At 38.5% G+C, this 24,977-nt stretch overlaps 1 protein-coding gene across 1 annotated transcript in view; it reads left to right on the top strand.

Moving 5' to 3' along the window:
• The window catches only part of CALCR (calcitonin receptor), a 58,693-nt gene extending 40,144 nt beyond the window's left edge, over positions 1 to 18,549 (top strand). The window contains exons 8-12 of the mRNA XM_004431350.3: positions 4,553 to 4,613; positions 4,696 to 4,762; positions 7,400 to 7,618; positions 9,641 to 9,682; positions 16,439 to 18,549. Of these exons, the coding sequence (XP_004431407.1) occupies positions 4,553 to 4,613; positions 4,696 to 4,762; positions 7,400 to 7,618; positions 9,641 to 9,682; positions 16,439 to 16,672 (623 nt within the window). The 3' untranslated portion in view covers positions 16,673 to 18,549. The remainder of the gene's footprint in view (positions 1 to 4,552; positions 4,614 to 4,695; positions 4,763 to 7,399; positions 7,619 to 9,640; positions 9,683 to 16,438) is intronic.
• Positions 18,550 to 24,977: the final 6,428 nt, after the last annotated feature.

The following is a 24,977-nucleotide window of genomic DNA, read 5'->3' as shown; positions in this document are numbered from 1 at the left end:
CAATGGCTTTGAAAAGCCTGTGGTTGGATTGCTTAAACTATAGCTGCTTCTGTACACATTGACTCTCTAGAATTGCTCCCCTTCCCCCAGGGCTGCTAAAAGTCTAGCTCACTCTGGTGAAAGGGGAGCAGATGGATAGTGAGACAGTAAGAGTGGAAAAGCTCTGGGCCAAAGACACACGCTGCCTTATTAAAAAAAGACACATCCCATGAAACTCCCATGCCAGAGGAGGATCCTGACTACAGGGCCAGAGGCCGCCCTCACTATCCACTGACAGGGTGCCTTTGACTCTTGGAGCAGAGGCTGTGGATTGCGTTCAACTAAGCCTGTCCTTTAATGCAGCGTTTTGGGGCGTCTCTAAAAATATTGATAAGGGAGGAAGAAAGATTTAAATGAGAAGGAAGGATAATCCAAAGGCTTCGTAAAAAATTAACCTTTGTGTTTAAACCTCTGCCCACGTATAGAAATGTGTCTGGGAAGTCATATTAGCGGCCCAAAGTCTTTTCCACAGTTTATACCAGGGCTGGCCCTATGCAATATTTGTTTCCATAACACCCCTCCCTAACAGGAGTACATGGATTTTAACCAAACACATGACCCAAATCCAATGGGATACTCTTATAATGGTAGGTCAATAGGGCAGATATTTGGGGTATCTCAGTGTTGAACTGATGATACCTCAATCATTTGGTTGCAAGAAACAGAGAATAAGATGTTCTAATTTCAGCAAAAAGAGAGAAATGATCAGAATCTAGTGTATCTCATGGAAGTCAAGAGCTGGGCTACTAAAAATGCTGTGCATCTGGGACCAGGCAACGAGGAGACTCTCCCTTTATCTTTGTCTCTGCTTCTCTCTGAGCTTCTGTTTTAACCCTTCTCTTTCTCTATAGACCATAGATCACAGGGTCTCTGCTCCCCCAATCCTAACGGTAAATACAACCTACCCCGAAGTTTCCTGAGTTCACATTTTTGTGTTCCAGGTACACAGAAAGACTGAATGCTTGTCTTTAAGTCCCGATTCTGAACAGCAGGACAGGAGAATCTGATTGGTCCAACTGAAGTCAAGGGCCAGCCATGGTTTAATGAACTGTGGCCAAGCACGTTGAGGGGGATATTGTCACATATTGCAGACATGTCTGGGGATGGGTGACCCATCCAGAAAAAATGGGAGAGGGTCTTTGTGAACTGGACAGCCATCTAGAATATACTCCGAATCACCTCATCTTGTAGGCTGCTCTCCTCCATGAGGGGCAGCAGCAGCAGCCCCAGCATCTTGTTTCCTTAACCTTCCCGTGGGGTTAGAAATCAGGCTTGTGACTATCCTGCCAGTCCCATAGCAGCTAGGTTCTCCTGCTCTTCCCTGTCCTCAAGGTCAAAATGTTCTTTTATTGTTCTTTTCTTTTAGCTCCAGCCTTCCCCAAGAGGCTGATCTTTCCTTTCCCTGCCCTTCTGAGCCTCATACATACCCTCTCAATGATTTCTCGTCTGCCAAAGCTGGTCATGCTAGGAATCAACTGGATACGATTTAATCCCCCCAATAGCAATTCTGATCATCACAATACTAATGATTAGTGCTGGTCAGATGCCTTACAACTGAAGACCTGAAAATAACATCCCACCCCAAGCCTGCCACAAACACGCAAACACCATTTCTGTCTCATCTATTTTACTTATTTCCTTTGAAATAAAATTTATGGCATACTTCTTCTACCAGTTTTGATTATTCAAAAATACCTGTCTGCCCACTCATGGAAAATTTTCCATGGAAGGAAAAAGCTGTAAATTTGTTCTTGCCTGTGACATTCAGCAGAGATGAGGGAACCCTGGAAGGAACGATTTATACTGCTCTTTCCATCCTGATGCCTTGTGAATTAGTTATAAAACTTTTTAGCATCATCATAGACACCTCGACAAAGACATCTTCTTAACACACACAAACAATTCAAAGGAAAAAAGGAACAAGCCTCTCAGCTGTATCAAAAAGAAGGTAATGAAAACAAGTAAAATATTTGTGGGATACCTTAACCTTCTTTAATCAGAAAATACTTAAAACTTTATCACAATGATTCAAGTAGAATCCTAAAGAACATTGCACTCGGTAAGGTCAGTACAGAATCGTCAGTTTAAAAGAATGAGAGGGATTTGCGGTTCCACAGAGAGATGTTTGGAAAGACAGATAGTCAACCAATATAGTTCTTTTAAAATGTAATTACTTTTTAGCGTGCCAGAGCTAAATCTGTCTTTCTCCACTCTTGCACACACACACACACACACCCAAATTCCACCAAACTCCTTACCATTCAAAAATCACAGTATCAAATCTCAACTCTGAGAACAAAATTGAGAGACAGCTATGATGATGTATTTTAAAACGATAATCCTCTCTTAGAACTTTAAGCAAGCATTACCTTTGGATGTGAGGAAAACAAGTAAAATTACAACCCAAATAACTGCACAAGAAAAATAGTGTCCCAGACTTTGAAGGATTTAATGGAGCAAAGAAGAGGAAATTTCTACTGGAGAATATTTGTATTGTCCTTTTAAAATTATTTTCAGACTGAAATAGTATGATAGGTCCTAAATTTTACAATGCCATAAAATAAGGTTTAACCTCAACTTTGAAAATAGTCTGTAAGTGGGACAGCAGAAGATTTGGGCCAAGACAGCTTCATCCTAAGACCTAACTTTGTTTGCAGGCAATGTACATCCCATTCATTCATTTCAGCTGTGAATAATATTACCTACCCCGGGAGCTGGAACAGATCTCAAAGAAGTATGAGACATTATGAACATCACCTTCTGGGTGAAAAGTGTCTGGTGGTAAAATTCTCCCCAAAAGAAAATGAAAGAATGCTTCCTTCAGTAGTTACTCCCTCACAAGTCTGCACGGGACCACTTACTGGTTGATTTCTCTCAAATCGAAACAACTTCAAATACTGGAGTTTAGCTCTCAGAAAAATCGTTAATTTTACAACCCTCTTCAGATTGATTCTTCTTGCTAGTTCTCCTCTTATTGTAAATCAAACTAGGAAATTCCCTCCCCCCGGACTTTTACAATGAACAAATAGAATTTATCCAGTCTCCCTAAAAAAAGAATCCTAGGCAGAAAGGATTATTCTTACCCTCACCATCTTTAGTAGAAAGGAAGTGTTGTTATGGCACTTGGGGCCTGGAGGGAGAAGAGGAGGAGGAAAGAATAGGCAAACGGTATAAAAAGGCATCATGGCTAGAGGAAGGTGAAAATCCCCAGGACTTAGCAGATATGGGGTCTACACTCCTCTCTATATTAAGTGAGAAACATATTTTCCTTTCTACAAAATGATAAGGTGGCAGTGAGATCTCCATATGCCTCTCTTGCTGTTTAATTCTAAAATATGTATTTCAGAATAAATCCAGAGATTGAATTTCTGTTTTTAAACCCAAGTGGGAAAATGGTATGTTAGAATTGCTGTGAATAAAACACAATTATGTCTCTGTAAATAGTCAAACTCAAAATTTTTTCGGGTCAAACATTTAATCGATGGTCCTGTTGAATTATGTGCTTCACGGGTTAAGAAGCTGAGGTTGTTCTTAGGTGAAAACTCAATATTTTGAGGCATTGTCTTTTTGCATATATTTCACAGAAAATAAAACTGTGGAGGTATAATTCACTCTGAGACACATTTCTTAATCTGTTGGTAATTTAAAAACTCTTTCTACAAATGTCTCAACCAAAGCAAACCATATTCTATTGTGCATAGGTACATCTGAGAAAAGAGAATTTTTTTTAACAAAATCACAGCTTTTCTCTAGATTACATTTGTAGAATAAAAATTGATTTTAAAAAGATGTAACCTGACAGGATGCATTTCCAGTAAGTATCTCCATTGTTTCATTTATAAATGCAAAATCATTTTTAACTAGTACTTCAAGTTTAGTCGGGGAAGTAGATACTAAGCTGCCTTAATAAAGTTCTGCTACCGGAACTTACAGAGGGTAGGGAAAGCACCAGCTACTCTGAAGTGTTCTTACTGAAAGAAAACAGGATCAATGCACATGATATAAACAGAAAGAAAAGCAAAAAGCCGAAAAGAAATATTGTGAACACCAACAAGGCTTTCAGAACAATCAGACTATCGCTTCCATATGTTGTCCCGGGTCAAATCCCTCCAAGGTGACCCAGTTCCTCTCCGTAAGAGAGCCCAGTTCACACACAGTGAAAGGCTGAGTCTCAGTTAGTAGTCATGATCATCATCATCACCACAAACCTAACAGTGGTGTAATAGTCATAGTGAGAGTAATAATGGACCTACCACACTGGATCATTTGAGAAAGGCTTATAATTATCTAGATGTTCTTAACCAAACTTTCTGAAAGCACATGATGTTCTAACTGAGAGCATTTTTACCTGGTTTAACCAAAGATAATTTGTGTGAAAACTTCAGGGACATATCTTGACAGAGACATTAAATTTGCCACTATTTTTGAAAGTAAACTACCATTTTCCATGCAACTGTAGTTATAGCTTATGACCGAGAAACCAGGTGTGATTTGTACTTTTTCACATTCTTAGGATTCCCGTTGGTGCCGACCACTATCCATGCTATTACTAGGGCGCTGTACTTCAACGACAAGTAAGTATTATGGTGGGTTTTAGTTAACAGATATGTAAATAAAATACATTTGCATTGATGTATTCCTCCTCTTTTTTTTCAGCTGCTGGCTGAGTGTGGAAACTCATTTGCTTTACATCATCCATGGCCCTGTCATGGCAGCATTAGTGGTGAGAATTGCTTTTTACATCCATTATTAATAGTGTTATCTCTTTATGGGGATTTTTGTGAAGAGGGTTCTATGTAACATATGTATTATAACTTCAAAATGAAGCTAATTTAATGATAATCTATAATAAGAACAATTTTATCGGAGAGTCTTCAAATAAAAAAAGTGATTTTTATTTAATACAATGTGGGGCAGGGAGCAAGCTCATTTCTATACATGCCATAATAACGATATAGGGTTTTTTTAAACAAGTCTATAACTAAACTCTCCTAGTTAAAGGTAAAGACCAAGGGGCTGAGAAATGGGGAAAAGGTTTTTGCTAGTGGAATAAGAGACCACAAAGTCCCCTTCACCTTTTTCCCTGGGCTCTGCCAAGCAAAACCAACTTCTATTTCATCTTTGGTACATGAGCCATCATCGTAACTACTACTGATCATGCACTTAAAGTACTTGAGGCACTTCACATACATTGTCATTCAGTTCCTAACAGCAACCCTTCAAAGTAGAAACATCAGGACATTATTTATTAGGAAAACTAGACCCAAAGACTCAAGCAAACTCACCCCAAATCACATGACCAGTAAGAAATTTGGGTAGGGGAGGATATGACTGTCTGAATCTATATCCAAGCTCTCTATTTCCACCCATGGTTTACTATATGTTGGCCAGCATCAGAACCATCAAATTTAATATTTAGACATTATTTTTCCCATTAACCTCAATGATGGTGTTTTCTTCAGATAAGAGTAAGAAAAATAAAAACAGTCTCAGTCAAAGACCGTGTTCTGCTCTTGCACTGAAGAAGGGACCATTAGTAACTGATCAAACTGGGTTATCACCAGACTGTCTTCTAACTTTCCTGGCCTTTCCAATGCAAATTCTATTTCTTTTGCCCTTTTTCAGAGTGGTGATGTACTTACTAGCCCAACTGTCCTCACAAGGACCCACTCATATGGGTCTTGAACATTTACAACACCCCATAAGAATTCAATTATTAATAAGATCTCTTTCCTTTCTCGAATTTTTTGTCCATAACATTTATTTCTATTCCAGGTAGAAATACCAGTCTAAATATTTTTAAATAAATTATCGATTAAATTTTAAAAACAACTTTGGTTTCAAAACTAATCTTCAAAGCCAAAAGTAGTTTGTGACTCACCAGAATGGCTAATATTAAAAAGAGTTACCAGGATCTGGCCCCATAGTGTGGTGGGGTTTGGCACACTCTACTCTGGTGGCCCGGGTTCACGGGTTCAGATCCCAGGTGCAGACCTACACCACTCATCAGCCATGCTGTGGTGGCGACCCACATATAAAATAGAGGAAGACTGCAGAGATGTTAGCTCAGAGCTAATCTTCCTGAAGCAAAAAAAGAGGAGGATTGGCAACAGATGTTAGCTCAGGGCAAATCTTCCTCAGCAAAAAAATAAAATAAAAAAAAAACAGTTACCATACAAAGTGTTGGCAAGGGTGAAGAGCAACTGGAATTCTCATATAGTGCTGGAGGGAACACAAAATGAAGCCACTCCTTTGGAAAAAAGTTTCGCAATTTCTTATAAAGTTAAACACACACTTACCATATGAACAGGCAGTTATACTCCTGGATACTTATTAAAGAGAAATGAAAACATATGTCCACACAAAGACTTGTATATGAATATTCATAGCATGTTTATTCATTATAGTCAAATTGTGGAAACCATTCCAATTTCCATCAAGAGGAGAATGAATAAACAAATTATGTATATTATTTATATAATGGAGTACTACTCAGCAATAAAAATGCATGAAATGCTAATATACACAACGTAGATGAATCTCACAGATATTATGTCAGATCAAAGAAGCCAGACACAAAAAAGTACATACTATACAATACTCCAAAGAAGCCAGATACAAAAGAGTACATACTGTATAATACTCCATTTCTATGGTAATAGAAACCAGTGGTTGCTTGAGGTAGGGAGAGGAGGTTGTTGACTACAAAGGGGAAAGGAAATTTCTGGGGTGATGGAAATGCTCTTCTCTTGTTTGGAGTTTTACACAGGTGCATTAATTTGTCTAAACTTCTCAAATGTAAACTTAAAATGTCCATTTTATTGAATGCACATTATACTTGAATGAATTATTTTCTTTAAAAAAAAGTTATTAAAAAAGAAGGCTGGGTTAGCTGTCTCTACTATGTGAACGTTACAGATAAATTTTTCAGTCCTCATTTCACTTTCAGGTAAGTTGTCCCGGCTACGGGGAAAATCTTCATAATGAAAAGACCAGAAAGCAAGATCTACAAGTGTCATTTATGCCTCCCCTTTGTAAAAATTATAAAAATCAAAACAAAGAGCTGAACTTCGTTAGAGTTGAACCTAATATATTTACGTGTACAGGAAAATATTTTTTCATTTAGGAAAAAAAAAAGGAGGATGTTAATTCAGGTCTGAAAGGGGTCTTTGGTTATACTCTTTGGTTATATGTGGTGTCCCAGCAATGCTGAGCAAATTATAGTACCTTTCAGGCAGTGTCCCATGTCCTGTGTAGGTGATGTCTGCTCCCCACACTGGATAAACAAGAATCAAAGAAAGTGAGCGTCCTTAAGTGGTACTGACCTGGGTGATTTGCTCATAACATCATATCTTTGCAGGTCAACTTCTTCTTTCTGCTCAACATCGTCCGGGTGCTTGTGAGCAAAATGAGGGAAACCCAGGAGGCAGAATCGCACATGTATCTGAAGGCTGTGAGGGCCACTCTGATCCTGGTGCCCCTGCTGGGAATCCAGTTTGTCGTCTTTCCCTGGAGACCTTCCAACAAGATGCTTGGGAAAATCTATGATTACCTGATGCACTCTCTGATTCATTTCCAGGTAAGGAAGCCAATGGTGTATTTATTCAGCTACTAGCTCAGCTAGTTATTGCAGGATGATCAATTTTCTGGGGCTCATCTGTGATTAGAAGGACCCTATCGACTATATGTAACCTGGAAGGGATACAGTTCCTCTCTTTCTCATTGCCTCCTATCCTATTTATTGAACCTTAAAATTAAGGAAGGAAACAGGAGGTGTATGAGCTTTGAGAACATATCTTTACAAGGACAAATATTTGTCCAGAGACTAACCCATCGCACAGTACTGAGGACAGAGCTTCTACTCCACAGTCCTTTCAACATTTCCTTCCCCTTCCCAGTATTTTGAGGGCCACATTTGTTTTTGCTTTATTGAGGGGAGTTTTGAAGACCAACATAACCAATGCCAATCAGTTGCCCAACCTGGATTACTATCAACACAGTCGCTAATGCCATGAAAACACAAGAGTAGAGAAGCAGATGTTTCTACCAGTATGAAATGCCTCTGCTGGAGCCCAAGCTGGAAGCTATATCCCTCTTAAACTGGAACCCAGTTCCCTATTACTTCGTTTCACTACCTCGGCCCTGATTAGAGAGGTCAGCACCTTAGAATATCTATCAGTTTAGCCGTTCCTACAGTGTCAGGCAGACTCCAAAGAATGGATATGGCTGACATTCTCACATTGTCTAATCAAAAATAAGGCATCTAATGTGTAAGCTAAGTATTATTATGCCTATCTTACAGATAAGGATACGGACTATTCTGGTTAGTGGCAAAGTCAGGAGATCTAAATCTAAAGCCCATGACGTAAAATCTCATATCTTACAGCCTCCAAGTCAACAGGCCAAGCCAAAACCATGAAGGAAACTGGGTTTTGTGAGGCCCTTTGTTGCTTCGGCTTTACCATGACTCCCAGGGCCTTCAGCTGCTCCCACCCAGGCATACTCTCCCTGGTCAGCCATACAGTAATTTACAGACCCTCCTTCCATAAATAAACATTGAATCCCAGAGTGTAATGAATTTGCACAGAGCTGTCTATGCCTCCTGCTCTGTCACCCTCCATTTGCCAGAGGGATGTCAGGAATCCATCCATCACAGTTCAGTGACTATAAAGGGAAGTATCCAGGTCTCTCCTCATGGAGAGAGAATGGAGTGGGTTCTCAGGGGCTGCACCGGGCAGTCCCGTGTCTGCCACACAAGAGTGGAGAATGGCTGCCCTGTTTCCATTCACTCTGCCCCAGATCCAAAGCCCCATTGAAGGCACAGTGCTAAGTATTTTGAAAGCAAGGTGGAGCACGGAGGGTCCTAAGGCAGAAGTGTGTCTGCTACAGGCTCTTAGGCCAGAGTTTTCTGTCTCAATTATAAATTTCGAAGTAATTTTATTTTCTACTGCTGAGGCTTAATGTGAAGAAGGAGGTCAAGGTTAATAGGGCTAAAATTGAAATTTAGGGATTGTTTTACTAATCTGAGCTATGGCTTTGGCCATTTCCATAGATAATTAAAGCTTAGACACAAGGAATCTTCTGAGTAGTGACCAGGACCTCAGAGGTTACCTAGTCCATGTCCTTATTTGAGAGATGAACTTGGCTGTGGGTACAGTACTGCACTGTTCACCACGAGGACACAGGGCACAGTCAGGCCCACAGCCATGCACTGTGACACTTGTGCTTGCAGAAGTCTTCTCTACTAAACTCTACAAGATCTCAGTTTTAAATTTTTTTAAATACAACAATTCTTTTCAAATCCACTATAATCAGCATATCAGCTATAAATCTCCATATTAAAGGCAGCAATATATTAACCAGATTGACTAGAGCTTTCCTTTTAGCCAAACAATAGAATCCTAACAAGAAAAATACATTTCTAATGGAATATTTTATAGTGAGGCACTGAATATGCATGGTAGTAATTGTTTTTCATTGAGCATTGACCTGCTATTGCAGTAGTGAAATGTTCCTCTCCAAGGTGTCTGTTTATATTGATTACCAAACAACGTAATGCGCACAAAAATAACTTCAACTCTATTTTTCCTCCTCTTTTTAGGGATTCTTCGTTGCGATGATTTACTGCTTCTGCAACAATGAGGTAAGCATGTGTTTCACATGATACCATCACTTGTTTATGTAAAGCCAGCACTTTATGGTTCCCAAAGGGCCTCGTACATTTTTCATTTGCTCTCATTTCTACAGTTGACCTCACGGGACTTCATGACTAGCAGGATTGTCCTTTTTCCACTACTCCAAGCTGAATCTTATCTATGCTTGTGTGGTACCATTGCAGATATTATCCTATTATCCAGACAGGCAGCTAAGTTCTGATTTCCTTGGCTTGCACCTTAAGCTGGTCAGCACCCTGAGCAGCAATAGTGAAAGCTATTCTGGATCCCCATAGAAAGAGAAGTCATGCCTCCATTCCCTTTGGAAGACCCAGCTCCTCACTAGGGCAGGGCCATTATCCAGTCCATTTGTACTGGCTCACTACCTTCCTTTCCAGTTTCTTGGTGCCAGTGTGATACTACTTATTCAACACTTTGAAACACTTATTTATTGTTGTCTTTTAGAAAAAATCTTCCCCAAACATAGGAAAGTAGGTAGTAAAAAGGAATTAGAAAGCCCTGATCTTGTAATCATGAGTACTCAATTACCTCCCACTATAGAGCATCTAAATTTTATAAGATAAAAGTTCTGTAAGATAAAGACCAGTAGAGATATTGCTAAGTCCTCCAAAAAGGTGAAAAAAAATATCAGTTATAACTTTGTGAATAATATTCAGAAGTATCCTTCAGCATCTAATTAATAGGGCTTAATAGGGACCCAGCTTTGAAAAGTCATATAAAAACATTTAAAGCATGCAATTACTTTTTAACTTCCAAGTGAATTGCAAGTGTTTTTAAAACTCATGATTTTTCATCTTGAATTCAGATTGCAGCAAGTCTGTTGAGTTGTGGCAGCAGCAAGTGAAGGTTTAAAGGAGCAGGCCCTAAAATCTTTTCATTGGTTGAATCAAAACTTCTGGGATAAATTCCACCTTCCATTCAGCAGTACATAACTGCAGGTGCTTATGATGAACTTAACAGGAAGACAAAGGCCAAAGACAAAAGCATTCAAATCCAACCAAGGAGACTCCAACCCGAATTTCTTTTTTACAAATGTATAAACTGGGGCCCAAATATACCACCCTTATACAGCTGGTTAATAATAGAGCCGGGTGGAATTATTCTGTCTTCAAACTGTCAGACCAGGGCTCTATTTTTTATAGTTGGCAATACATAAATTGACACAATCAGGGGAAATTTAACGTTATCTGTGTTAATTTCTTTTATAACAAGTGAGGAATTTACATAATTCAAAACTTTGTATGTTATCTTTATCCCATTGGCAACTCCTAACATTTAGTTTACAAGTTGAAGCAGATTGCCATCTCCACACAAGCAGACAAGTTATAATTCTGTAATACAATTAAAGAAAGCTATGAACATGTCTGTAATAATAATTTTAAAATATTAAAATAGACTTCAAACCCTTTGGCCTCGTGCTGGGCTGGGTACTTCACTAATATGCATGGATACTCCAGTGGGGCTAATTTTAAAAGGACAGCTGAGGCGAGACAAAACCTTTCTTTTTTTTCTGCTGGGCACTTTTGCAAACTCACTCCAAACTTATAACCACCTGCCTCAGATACCTCTAAATATCAGTGTAAGTTTTAGCTATAAAGACAATGTTGGTATTTGAGAGATGCTGAAGCCCCAGAAACTATCAGTTTCTTTTGTCTGGAGACATTGCTTCTCCAAAAATACGCTGAACCAGTAGACTTCCTAATTCCTTAACAGAGCATTTGATGGTTCCTAGATTATACACCTGGCATTTAGGGACCTACGTTTAATAGACAGTACAACCCAAATAAAGCCATGCCACCTCTTGTCTAGTCACAAGAGGAAAATACATTGCAAAGAAATCCAAATCCAAAGTCCAAAAGTGAATTGGAAAGCAATATAGATATTTACTAGATTCTTGAAGAGGTGTTAAAGGAGGGATTTCATTGCATGGCAAAAAGTAAAATTTACCTGTGTTTTATCTGAAAGTATAACTCAGTAGGGATGCTCTTTCCCAGATATATTCAGGTAGTGGTTTCATATCAGTACTTTCTGATACAATCAGTCTAGTCTCTCTTGAATTCTGTAGCTCTCCGTACTGCACAGATTGCAAAGCAAAAGCCCGGAAACTAGACAGGGAATCACAGAATCTTCCTGGGGAGTGCGGTGGAGGATGAGGGGAACGAGGGAAGAGGGGAGTCTGAACTCCTTTTCATTAATACTTTAATAAATGCACTTGTATTTGAAAATATATCACTAGAGATGATCTTCCCATTGAGAGTGTTTTCTTCCCCTTTCCCAAAAGATCCAACACCACCATTTTCCCAGTGCAAACCGCAATGTAAAGAAAACTCTTTCATTTACATCACTATCAGATATTTCACAGGGAGCAACAAGCGCAGGTTATAGAGCACTCTTTGTGGAGACCTGGTTTAGAATGTATGAGAGACAATCAAATGTGAGATCAGAAACTATGTGAGTAATTGAGAGCTCTTTTTATTTTCTTAGCACCACCGGCCTCCAAAAAAAATTTGTCAGAAAAGTCATTTTAGTCTAAAGCCTTAAGATCAGCAACCTGCGATAATAACAGTATAGTAATAGTAATAATAACAGTAGCCGCCCTGCATGGTACTTTAAAGCTTAGAAGCCGCTTTGATATATACTGTAATAGTTTCATCCTTCAAACAGCTAGGTGAGGTAGAAGAGTTGTATTGAAGAATGAAGTCTCAGAGAGGTTCAGCGTCATGCCCGAGATTACATAGCTAACGTGGACAGAGTCAGTTTCTTGATCCAAAGTTCAGTACTTTTTTTCAAGGCATCAAATGAGACCTAGTGAAATGATCCTATAGATGGAAAAGGAATGGAAGGGTGATGCGATATTGACCGATGACAGCCTTTATTTGCTGCCCAGCTGATTGTTGGTACAATATGACAAGTGTTTGCTTCTGATAATTTCCAAAAGTAGCAACCCATGGGAGCTCAAGAGCAATTCCCAAAAACACATACCATAGCATGAGAGACAATCGACTACCAGTTGTAGATGATCTAACGTTCAGTGGCTTACAATTCACCTCAGGGAGGAATTCAAGTTCTCAAAAACCAGTGATACTAAGTCCTATATCAAAACTCAGTTTTGAGTTGTGAGCAAGAAAACTTCAGTTTCTCTCTCTGGTTCACTCTAGACATTTTCACCACCCTCACCCTAATGCCACTGGATACCAACGCACTAATCGTAATATAGTCATGGATGATTGTTTTCTTGACGATCTATAACTCTTGAAAGAGTTATAAACTCATTCTACAATGGATGTTGACAACCAGTCAACAAATATTTGTTGAATAACTGCTATATGCTGAACAGCATGGCAGGTTCTGGGAATACAAAGATGAATAGGACATGGTTCCTGCTCTTAAGGATTTTACTGTACAGGAGGAGAGAGAGACATAACAAATCATTATAATATAATGTAGTAAGATCAATAATGAGGAGATGGACAAGTGAAATAACGGCACAGAAAAGAGACTTCTAACCCCGTATTAGGGGGTCAAGAAAAGTTGCTTGGGATGACAGTAGAGTTGAGTCCTGAAAAAGGAGTTTTGGCATTGGTGAAGGACGACAGAAGGGCATTCCAGGCAGAGGGAACAGAGTGAGCAGAGGCCTGATGGGAAGAAATGATATAGCTGGTGGGGAGAGACAGCCAGTTTGGAGAATAAAGGTCAAGTCAATAGGTGGCTAAGAACCACTTCAGCAGAGAGATGAGCCAACTCAGGCAAAAGCAGTGGAATGATGGGAATTTTCCCATCTTCCCACCGACCCATCTCTGGGTCTGGTGTCCAAGTACGCTTACTGGACACTAAATCCCCCCTATACATGTTTGGCCAAGTGACTGAAATGGAAGCATTTTGGGGAAATAACTAAAGGACAAAACCATCAGACCAAGACTTCAGGTCACTTTTGGTGTGGATTGAATTCCTTCTGAAGAGAATAACCCTGATCAAGTTCAGCCCATTTGTATGTCCCCCATTGCTATTTTGAATGGCAATAGCTGAATGCAAGAAGCCAAAGTGTGTGAAGGAGCACATGGTTTTGATTAGAAAGAGTAAAACAACTTCATCTTTCAGACCTTGTCTTCTCCATGTGTCTTGACCTTTAACAGACCTTTGTCTGTCAACATTTTGACAGAAATGTTTCAAAGGGTTAACAAACTAGTCAATGCTCAGCTATTCAGCACTAGATGTAGATAAACTGTCCTCCTTGATTTGCTTCTTCACTGTTCCATTCTTTCTCACCTCTACCTCTTCCATTCTGCCAATCCATCCTTTTCTCTCTATCCATATTACAGCTTATTTTGTGCCTCTTCTAGCAACGTGCTCAGAAAACCATAGGAAGCAAAATACTTGCATGAATCAATTTCAAACCAGTAAATAGCCCTAATAAAGAACCAAGCCAGATAGGAGTCTGAAAGCACTGGATAATAATAAGGGAGATACTTGACTCTCTCAAATTCAGCCACGTTGACTGGAAAATCCTTGGGGGTCAGCGTGCGTAGAGAAGAGGAAAAAAAGAAGGGAATTACTGCTGCTATGCGCCAGCATCACACTAGTTGATTTAAATAACCTCAGTAAATCTTACCAATATGTCTTTGAATTAGTGTTATGCTCCCCTTTTTACAAAGGAGAAAACTCCAAGAAGGTAAAGAAAAAAACGTGCAGCAAACAAACTGGGACTGAAACCCAAAGGACGCAGTCTTTGGAGTGTATGCTCGGACTCTTGATGCTGTCGTCCCGCCTGTGCAATGACCACAGGAAACAAATCCTATTTTCAGTTCAGTTCTAAACATAATGGTCAGCTCTCTACAGTGTATGCTGCGGCCAAGCGGCGTGGTCAGGAGCCATAGGCTTCACCTGGGATCGTGACTCTGCCACATTCCAGTTGTCTGATCATGGACACATTACACAGCCTCAGCCCCATCTGTAAAGTGAAGAAAATAGTAGTGCCCTTCGCATAGGACTGTGGTGAGCATTAAATAAGTTAATATTAAGGACTGTGGTGAGGATTAAATAAGTTAATATTAATCAAGTGCTTGGAATATGGTGCATGGTAAACCCTCAATAAATAGTAGCTAAAGCTTTTCATGCCATCCTTTATTCCTCTGTATGGCTTTTGTCAATGCCAAGTTCAGCTGCATGGCACACAGCTCACCCAAGGCACTTAAAGTTTTTGTCTTTGTCTCTTTTACATAAAATTAAATAAAAAGTGCTTTGAACTCAAGCACTCATCACCCAAAAAAAAACCCAGAATTTGTTGCCTCAGTAATTTGGAGAGACTAGTATTCCAAATTATCAGATTACCAAGTTATTCTGATTGCCACTTTTCATCTTGAACCTTACAGCTGCTCTGCTGTATGAAAATGAACTTCTCCAGCTGCAAGTTTCATATCTTCTTGACTTGCTTTTCAATGAATCATTTGACTGTTTTGCCTATTCCTGAGTAAAATATTTAAAATTATATGATAAATGTTAATTATCTGGAAAGATTGTCACTCTGCTATACACAGAAAAAACGTATTTGCCACAGAAACAGTCAGCCTTATATCATGCATATGGTTTTATAACATTAATAGGTTGTACTATTGTTTATATCTTCTTTCAGATTCATACAAATGTAGAGGAGATGAAATGGCTCTCCACGATCAACTTGTTACATGCTTTATCTCATGTCATATTTCCAGATTCCCCCTCATGTGCCCCATAAAGTTTAGGTGTTATATTCAAATTTGGCAGCAAAATAACTAAGGATGTATTAATAAATTGATGCAAGTATTTTGTATATAAGCTTGTCTTATGTACTGAGCAATAGAGACTCTCAGAAATATAGAGTAGATATCGTAGCAATAATCTTTTATTTTTTAGTTTTGATCAGCTATAGAGGAAAGCAAGAAGTTAGGAGACAACAGGAAAGATGAACTTAACTACTAAATTAAATTCAGTTCGGTAAAAAGCAGAGCTAGACAAGCAAATTTACCACCTGTGTTGTTGTTTTCAGTTGTGGTTATCGTAGTTGTTATATTTAGAGCTTCTTGACTTTAGCATCTTCTCCTTCTCTTGTGTTCATTATAGATTTTATTATATTTATAAAGCAAGTTTGATAAGTTTGTTTACATATTAGAAGTCTTTCAATAGATAGGGATTGAAATTTTATTCTTAAAAGGTTGTCACTACATTAATCAGTTTTATCTGGCACATCCCATCTCAAACCATATTGAATAAAGGAAAATTGACAGGATGAGGCCATTATCATAAAATCCACTGTGCTATGGTTTACGTATATATTTTCACGACCCATAATGAATAGATTTAGATAAAAGCTTCTACCTTATCAGAGGTGGTAGCAGATAAAAAGTTTTCAAAATCTTTCTCCCTAATATGATGTGTATGCCATAGTGAGGGTGAAACCGAATCAAATTTCACTCATGGGACATAAGAGCTAAAGAAGAAACCTTTGCTCAAAATAGCAGATAGCCTTGCCAATGGCAGCTTAGGCAGGTAACGCAGTTCTCCAACCTGCAAATTCTTCTCCCAAGATGGTATATTCCACAGCCAGAGCATATGCCACACACCCTTCAGATCAAAATTACAATTCAACCTCTTTAACCTCTTATAATATAGATCCAAGAATTGTACTCATAAACTTGGCTCGAGTCATTTCTGACAATTACATGAAAACAAGGAACCCGTTTCTCTTCCAGGTCCAAACCACCCTGAAGCGTCACTGGGCCCAATTTAAGACCCAGTGGAACCAGCGCTGGGGACGCCGCAGCAACAACCGCTCCATTTCCAATGCCGCGGCCGCGGCTGGGGCCCGCGATATCCCCGTTTACATCTGCCATCAGGAGCCAAGGAATGAACCCGCCAACAACCTAGGCGGCGAGGGTGCTGAGGTCATCGCTTTGGAAATCATTGAGCAAGAGTCATCCGCTTGAATGTGAAGCAAATACAGCATCGTGATCACTGAGCCTTCATCTCCTGGGAGAAAAACAGACCATGCATTTACAGTGATTCCCATCCTCCCAGGAGTCGAACATATCATTTGTGAAGAATTATTAAGTGAATTTGTCCATAGTGAAGAAAGTTATATTTGGTACTATTGCTGTGGGAGACAGTCTAGGAATGGAGTCTCCCATTGCAACACTTGTGAACTCCATCTTTCATCCAGGACAGAGATGCAGATGTCATAGTAATGCAAGCAAAGTATCCAAGAAAAACGTGATTAAATTGACCTAGTTCAGAAACAGGGTGCTCCTGGTTAATCTTGAGCCATTTTTACCTTTGAAAAATTAAAATCACTGTCAGTATTTTTCTTTTTAACTCTAGACTTTGAATTAGAATATTTCTGTATTTGGCTATAGATCTGATTTTTAATTTTTTCAATTTCAATCAATTCTGATGTTACTCAGATGTTTTACCATATGCACAATGTAAACCACACAAATTATAACATGACCTCTGCAAGACAAGTGGCTTTCTAATACAGAGATGACTAAAGATGTGGGAGAAAAGAACTGCATTTGGCAGGAAGATGTAATGCTTTGAATGAAAAAGAAATTTAGAGTCAATTTGCTCAAGACATAGGATGGACCAGTTTGTTCATTGGTTTCTCAATATCAGATACTCAGCTTGGTTTTGGATAATCCTGTCCCTTGGGCAGGCCCTAACTGCTGTAAGGAATTGGCCTTCATGTTGAATGTGCTTTGGTGGCTGACATTTATAAATTGGGAGGTCACAAAAAATCTATCCTAAATTTTTCACAAAACTGCCAAAAATATAATTCCTACTGAAAGACAATACTCTTTAAAGAGAGTTTTCCATTTTCCTAAACTCCAGGATTTATAAAGCAAATCACTCCAAGGTTTATAAAGCAGATTACCTCTTGCCCTTGGGTGCTATCTAGCAGTAAAAGATAAATTTGTTTAAGACTGGTAGTTAAAAGACTCCATATAAGTCCATTAACTGCCTTCCACCCAGCTTCAAAGCATAACAAGGTCTCAGTCTTTTCCAGGAAGATTCACTAGGGCTTATTAGAAATCAGTTGGTAGTTGACCTCTTGTTTGCTGGTATTAGCAAAACAGTAGGGGAAAAAAAGTAACTGCTGCAAATTTAACCATATACCAGTTCATTTAAAATAAAAGTAGAGTTTCTCATTAAAACCCAATATTATATTCCCACATCTCTCTTTACTTCTTCAGTATAAAATCTTCAAAAATCCCCAAATAAACCAGTATCATTACTGGCACCTGAAATTAATTTCTGAGTTTGAGACAGTAATCGGAGTTACTGTTATTTAATTAGTATGCTAAGTGAGGAGATACATTGAAACCCTCCAAACCTGTCTCATCTATGTCATCTTATGCCACTGCCTTTCAGAAGAGATTTAGTTAGAAGTGATTTAGTTAGAAAGACAAAAAATTGATTTGTTGTGGTTACATATTTAGTGCACCCAAAGAAAATTATGTTCCTTCAATGAAAATGCATTTTGGATACTAAAGTAGCTTAAGTCTCCTTTATTGAATGTAACGGAGGAGTCAAAAAGAAGGTACTTTCCCAATCACAGTGTTTATGTAGTGTTCCTATTTTTGTTGTTTACAAACATGGAAAACAGAGTATTTCTGGCAGCTCTAGTACAAATGTGATAATATCTTGCTGAAATATTCTAGATGTTATTGTGCTAATATAGTAGGGGCTGATAACAACAAAACAGCTTACCATAGAACTGTACTACAGTGCCAAAATTTTGTGAAATGCTTATGCCATGTATATGTATAAATTAATACAGAGTATGTTATAAGCAAAAACATGTATATTTGCATATTTTTCTAAAGAAATATATTCTTCATCTTTTCATTCATTCATCTTGTCTCTGCTCATTCCATGTTCTCGTTTTCATTTCAGCCATAGACTGCTAACATCCCATCTTGCTTGTATTACAGGAGGGGGAAGGATAATCCAAAAGTATAGGTTAGAAAACCATGTGCAAAAACATCAAGGTTATTATCTTTGTCAACATAACCATCTTCAATCTTCAATTTGACTATCAACTCCAAAGCACAGTTCTCATACCCTTGATAATGCAAAAACCACACACAACTGTCGTGTCTATATTGCGGAAGTTTGGAAAGCATGGCAAAGAAATCTAGGGCAAGAAAGTATCACATCCTTTTATTGGTCTTGTTTTTTTTTTTTTTCATTATTCTGGGACCAGACTGGAACTGTCCAACATCACATCAGATCATTAGAATTGTTACAATCATTGATTTTTAATATAGTTAGGGAGAGAGACTGAGGTTGGATAAAAGGAAACTAATTAAACATCATTAGAATGCATAAAGGCCACTATTGGAAAGATTTTCAGATCTGGAAAGCATGAAATGGAAAAAGTGAGGATTAAAGAGAACTGTGATGGACTAATAAAGGGAAACAGAAGCAATTTGTAGGTTCCACACACTATGTGATAGCATCCAAAATTGTTGGCCTCATGAGATCTGGAGAACTTTTTCAGAAAGAATACATAAGGGCTACATCTTTCCCTTTGTGTTCTAATGGGCCATACAAATAGATATTATTACCCTTGTGATCTTGAAGAACAAGAATAATTTTCCATCATACCATAGAATGATTCTTCAGGAGGATAGCTTGAACTCAGATCAAGTTGCCCATCTGCTCTGATCCCTATTACAAAGTGATCCAAAATAGACCTTTGGGTGCACATGGATGTCTTGGTTCCTGAAGGAGGGAAAGATATTAAAAAAGAAATGATATGTGGCCAGCCTAGTAGCGTATTGGTTAAGTTTGTGTGCTCCGCTTTGGGGACCCAGTGTTCACAGGTTCGGATCCTGGGCGCGGACCGACGCACTGCTTATCAAGCCATGCTGTGGCGGTGTCCCATCTAAAGTAGACGAAGATTGGCACAGATGTTAGCCCAGGGCCAATCTTCCTCACCAAAAAATACAAAGAAATGACAGAAACACTATCATCATGGAGCTCCAACTCTTCTCATTCATTCCTTTATTCATTATCATTGATTCAACAGATATTCCATACCCCTTTCATTCAGCTATAGAAGTAGTATAATATTAATAGTAGTTATCATGGCAAAATTTCTATGCAGTGATGACTGCTTCTTATCTGTGTCAATGGTAAAAATCAAGACTTGCTAAGTGAACCATTACCCTAAAACCATAACCACTGATGTCTTTGGAGTGGAAGAACAAAGCGACATGTGCTTGGACGTGGTAGCTGAGGGTAATCTTTCCGCACTGGCACTGGACAGGACAGCTCAAGTTATAAGAAACATTCTCAGAACAAGATCTCTGCATAAAGCCTTATCAAAGACTCATTTTCTTGACAACAAGGTCTAAAACAGTGATTCTTCCATTGGCTAGATTACAGTTCAACTGCTGATCATAGAAGTTAAAACTTTGGAGTTTAAAATAAGATTATTCATGAAGAGGGGAGATCAGAAGCCATATTTAGAAAAGCAATCAGGTACACTCAGAAGGAAACTCCATTTGTTATTTTGAGAGAGGAGACAAGATGCCTCACTCCCAGCTTAAGCTATATGAAATTGATTCTACTGAACTAATCCACAGATAATTAGTATTACTAGTGAAGTGCTGAATAGAAATTTAATAAAACTAGTTGAGATGTCTTTAATGGGGGAAAAAAAACATTCAGAATAGATCAGGAAATATGTCTCCATCCAGCCCTGCCAGACTGGCTGATCAAAGCTAGCACAGGGGTCTCTCACACAGGGCCCTACACCCAAACATACACCCGGCTGCAAACTCTTGAAGTCTTTGCACACAAAGGTAGGAGTTTTATTCTCAGGGCAGCAAGCATTTCTCCACTGTTCTCATGCATTATATCTTCTGTATTCTGTCATCACAAGAGGGATATTGTGGGGCTTAAAGTTATGGAGAACATCCCTTAAATAGAGATGATTTAAGAAGAAAAGAACACCAATCATTGAAACACTGTTGTCAATATAAATGGCTTATAGACATTAGCTTACCTACTCTTCGTAACAATTTAACCTAATTTTATCCCCATTTTAGTGATGAGAAAACTAAGCGAAAGAGAAGTCGAATAACGTGTCCACCACAGTCACACGGTTAATATGTGGCTAAGCTAGAATTTGAATCAAGAGCACCCAATGCCTCTGCTTTTTAAATTGCCATCTTGGTTGGCCCTACTATACCATCTTGCCTCTCGAAGCCAGGCTTCACTTTAAGGATACCAGATAGTTGTTTCCTGTTCGTTGAAAGGACAGGGATTGTTTGCAACATGTATCTTTTCAGTTCAAAATAAAATTAATTCACAGATTCCTTCAAATATGAAAGGACTTTGAATGAAATCCATCTTTCTATAGCATGAAGGGTTTCTTTCTATAGCAATGATTTCATTCTCTAGCCAGAGATTTTTTTACACGCAGTGCTGGTTTGCAGCTTTTCCACTTCAAATGTGGTTTTTGTGCAGATATCTGGGAGATGAAACATGTTTTGGGAAATTTTCCATGGTCTCTTAGTGGACACACCAGGCCTAATTTGAGGCCTGCTGAAGAGCTGAGCAAGAGCAGGCAGAGCTGCTGTTAGCACTGTTTGTAGTGGGACTTACACTTATGGGTTTTCAAAAATAGAGGCCTGAATAGATAGGATGGTGAAGACCATGAATATTCATTCACCACATAACTGGGCACCAGGTGGGGAAGAGAAGTAGAGAGCAGAGAAAGAAGAAGCACGGAACTGTAGGACCAGCCAAGATGGCAAACTAGTTAGGGCTGCTGGCTCCCTCCCCAAATACCAACCCTGCGGAAGCTATAGAAACAGAGGGGACACATGCATTTCAGGAATTAGCATTTAATGAAAAAAAGGAAAAAATAAACAAAAATGTGAAACTCTAGGCTTCTTGAACCAGTGTGTATTTTGAGGAAGGGAGGAGGGGGTCTAGAGAACAGCTAGAGGCCACAGGCAATAAAGAATAGGATGGAGGAAAGAGCGTTATTGTGTTCTGCTCTTCACCTTCTCCACTGCTCTGGGACATCCACTGCAGCAACAGGCCTTCTTGTTGGTCCCAGGGTCCACAGGACACTCTCAGGGCAGCACAGAAGCCCTAAGGAGTAAGGAGCTCATGAAAACAAATAAGTATGCACTAAGCGGCCATCTGGGCATTCATTCCTCCCCTTCTTTTTTCTCCAATTCCACAAGACTGGTGGGTTATAACCAGGGAGTTGGCCTCATCCCAATGCTTTTACTCCGCAAGTTTATAAGCGGCCAAGTTTAACTTTTCTTGGTATAGTAGCAGCATAGGGAGAGATATAGGGTCCTCCTATGGTGACTATGTCTTTACCCTGGGACTCACTCTCTCTATTCCCCATAAATTCACCAGGATCTGCAGAGCCAAGGCTTGGTCTTTGGCCTTTCCACAGTAGACGTTAGAGACCAATTACTCCAGGAACAGGAGCTCATACGCCAAGATAACTAGACATATCAGGAATACAACTATTCCAAAAGAGAGCTGACAAACTAAATAAAGTATACAAGCCACCAGAGTGATTGGGAAATACTGATGAGGATTTCCAAATAAGCTTGAAAATATATAGTGAAGGACATAAATAAAGACGTTAGCAATATAGAAAGGAGCAAGAAATGATACAAAAGAACCCAGTGGGAATACAGGTTATGAAAAATGCAATAGTTGAAATAAATAACTCCATATGCAATAATTGAAATGAATAATAGTTAATTAGTAAGATGGACACAGCTTAAAAATAAATTATGAGTTAGAAAATCTGATTAGAAATCTCCCCAGGAAAAAGCAGGAAAGAATAAAGAGATAGAAAACAGAAAGGAAAAACTGAGAGATACAGAGGGGGAAGTGCCAGTATCTGGACAATCGAAGTCTCAGAAGGAGACAAAAAAATGTAAATGGAGAAGGGGAAATATTTGAAGAAAGACTTTTAAAATTCTCCAGAATTAAAGAAAGATAAAAGACCTCAAACAAAAAAACCTCAAATATTGACAAATAAATACTCCAAATTAAAATCCTTATTAATATTGATAAGATTGGGGCAAGACCAACATGACAACAGGGCAGGCTACAGCATTTCTCTTTGAGGGGAGAAGATAGAGATTAGGATAATTAAGAAAGCAACATGGGTAAATAAACATGAGTATGGGTCTTAAGATGTGTGAACTAAGTCTTAATATAAGATTAGTTATAACAAAGTGGTCATGGTTACCAATTAAAAACAGAGACTCTCATATTGGGTTAAAAAATTAAAGTCCCACAATGTGCAGGCAACAAGAGACACACCAAAGACAAAAAGAAAGTGAGCAACCAGAAGGATGTGCAGCTATGACATACAACTATGTACTGGGGCTTTGGGGGAAAAAATAAATAAATAAATAAAATTATAAAAAAAAAAAAAAAAAGAAAGTGAAAGATTGAAAAGGATAGGAAAGGTATGCTAGGGAAATACGAACCAAAAGAAATGTGAGGTCCTCTCTTAGTATCTGCTCAATAGAATTCAAGACAAAAAAATCATAAACAACAGAAATGAAATTATGTAATAGTAAAAGGAATAGTTGAATATTAAGATTATAATCATAATCAACTCATATACACCTTAAAATACAGCTTCAAAATACATCAAGCAATACTGAGAGAGCTTCAGGAAAAAATAGATGATTTATCAATTGTAGTTGAAGATTTTAACACACTTGTATCAGAATCTGAGAGGGCATGCAAATAAAGTATTAGAAGACCTGTAAAATATCTGGAAAACACAACTACCAAACTCAAGCTATTTAAAATATTTCAAAGTCTATGCTCAACAGCCACGTTCTTTTTGAGTACACACAGAATGTTGACAAAAACCACCATATTTAAGACCATAAGGGAAACCTCCATTAATTCCAAAGGATTAATACCATTCAGAAGATTTCTGACCATAATGCAACAAAATTAGACATTAATAACAAAATTGTAGCTTAAACAATCTGATCTTGGAAACAATAAACATTTCTACATAATCCTTACTTCTAAAAGGATATTAAAAATTATAGAATGGTGACTGTCTTATATCAGTGTCATATTTGTTTTTAACTATTAATACTATTTAGAAAAAGAAAGTACCACATCTTTAAATTTATGGGACATACCTAAAGCTGGTCCTTGAAGGACACTTAAACGTTAGATATAGTCATCAAAGAAGAAACAAGAAGGCAAGCAACAGAGTAAAAGCTAAAAAACACAAGAAGGAAAATGCTATGTGAGAACTTACCTGATGCAACAGTATCTTTCCAAGTATACTATCAGGTAAGCTATCTCAGAGGTCATGGCCCAGAAGGGATCATAGACCAAATTCAGATGTCGAATCATACAGTTTATTTAATCAATTGAAAACACTCAGTGAGAAGCTTGGGGAAGGGGATGGAGTAGGTTAGGACACTTAGGACACAGTACTAGCAGGGTGGACTAACCACACTACCTGAATCCTTAGGTACAGTGTTCACAGATCCTCTCTGGGCTATATATTCCCTGCTGAAGATGTGGACGTGAGGACCAGAGTTGAGGTTTGAGCAATGGGACACAGAAGATGGAAGATGCCTAGAGCCAATACATGGTACTTGCTCTATTAGGGAGATGCAGGGCTAAGTACTTGTGGCTACAATTGTAGCTTGCCAATGCTCATAATTAACAGCTATGGGTTTTATCTGCATTTCTTGGGCAGAGGACACAGGAGCTACAATAGATGTCACCATGGGTGGCATATTTAAGATCTCATGACTATTGAGTGTCTTAGAAGCCTCATGTATATGTAGAGTATCTTGATTATTAGGAGTTCTTACGCCTTGGTATCTTACTGTATCATAAATACTTGGTCTCTCATGGTTCCTCCATATCTTATAGTCTATGTTAAACACAGATATGCTCTATTCAATTTATTCTATGTCGAATATATCTCACAGGTTACTAACCTACTTATTATTTATACCTCTCATTTACTTTTCTTGCCTTCTATAGCAGAATTGGATATTTTAAGTAACTCATCAAACACATATTGCAGAGGGACGTGAGTTTCAGAGCAGAAGTCAATGAAATAAAGAACAAAAAAAGAGAGAAGACCAACAAAACCAAATATTTAGTTCTTTGAAAAAAATTATTAAAGAGAAAGGCCTCTAGTGAGACTGATCCAGGAAAAGAGACAAGATGCTTTATCTTCAAAATATA

Source organism: Ceratotherium simum, chromosome 1, assembly GCF_057802395.1.
Source record: "Ceratotherium simum simum isolate JZ-2026a chromosome 1, ASM5780239v1, whole genome shotgun sequence".
NCBI lineage: Eukaryota > Metazoa > Chordata > Mammalia > Perissodactyla > Rhinocerotidae > Ceratotherium > Ceratotherium simum.
The sequence above is the reverse complement of the archived record's forward strand: the minus strand, read 5'-3'. Positions and strand labels throughout refer to the sequence as shown.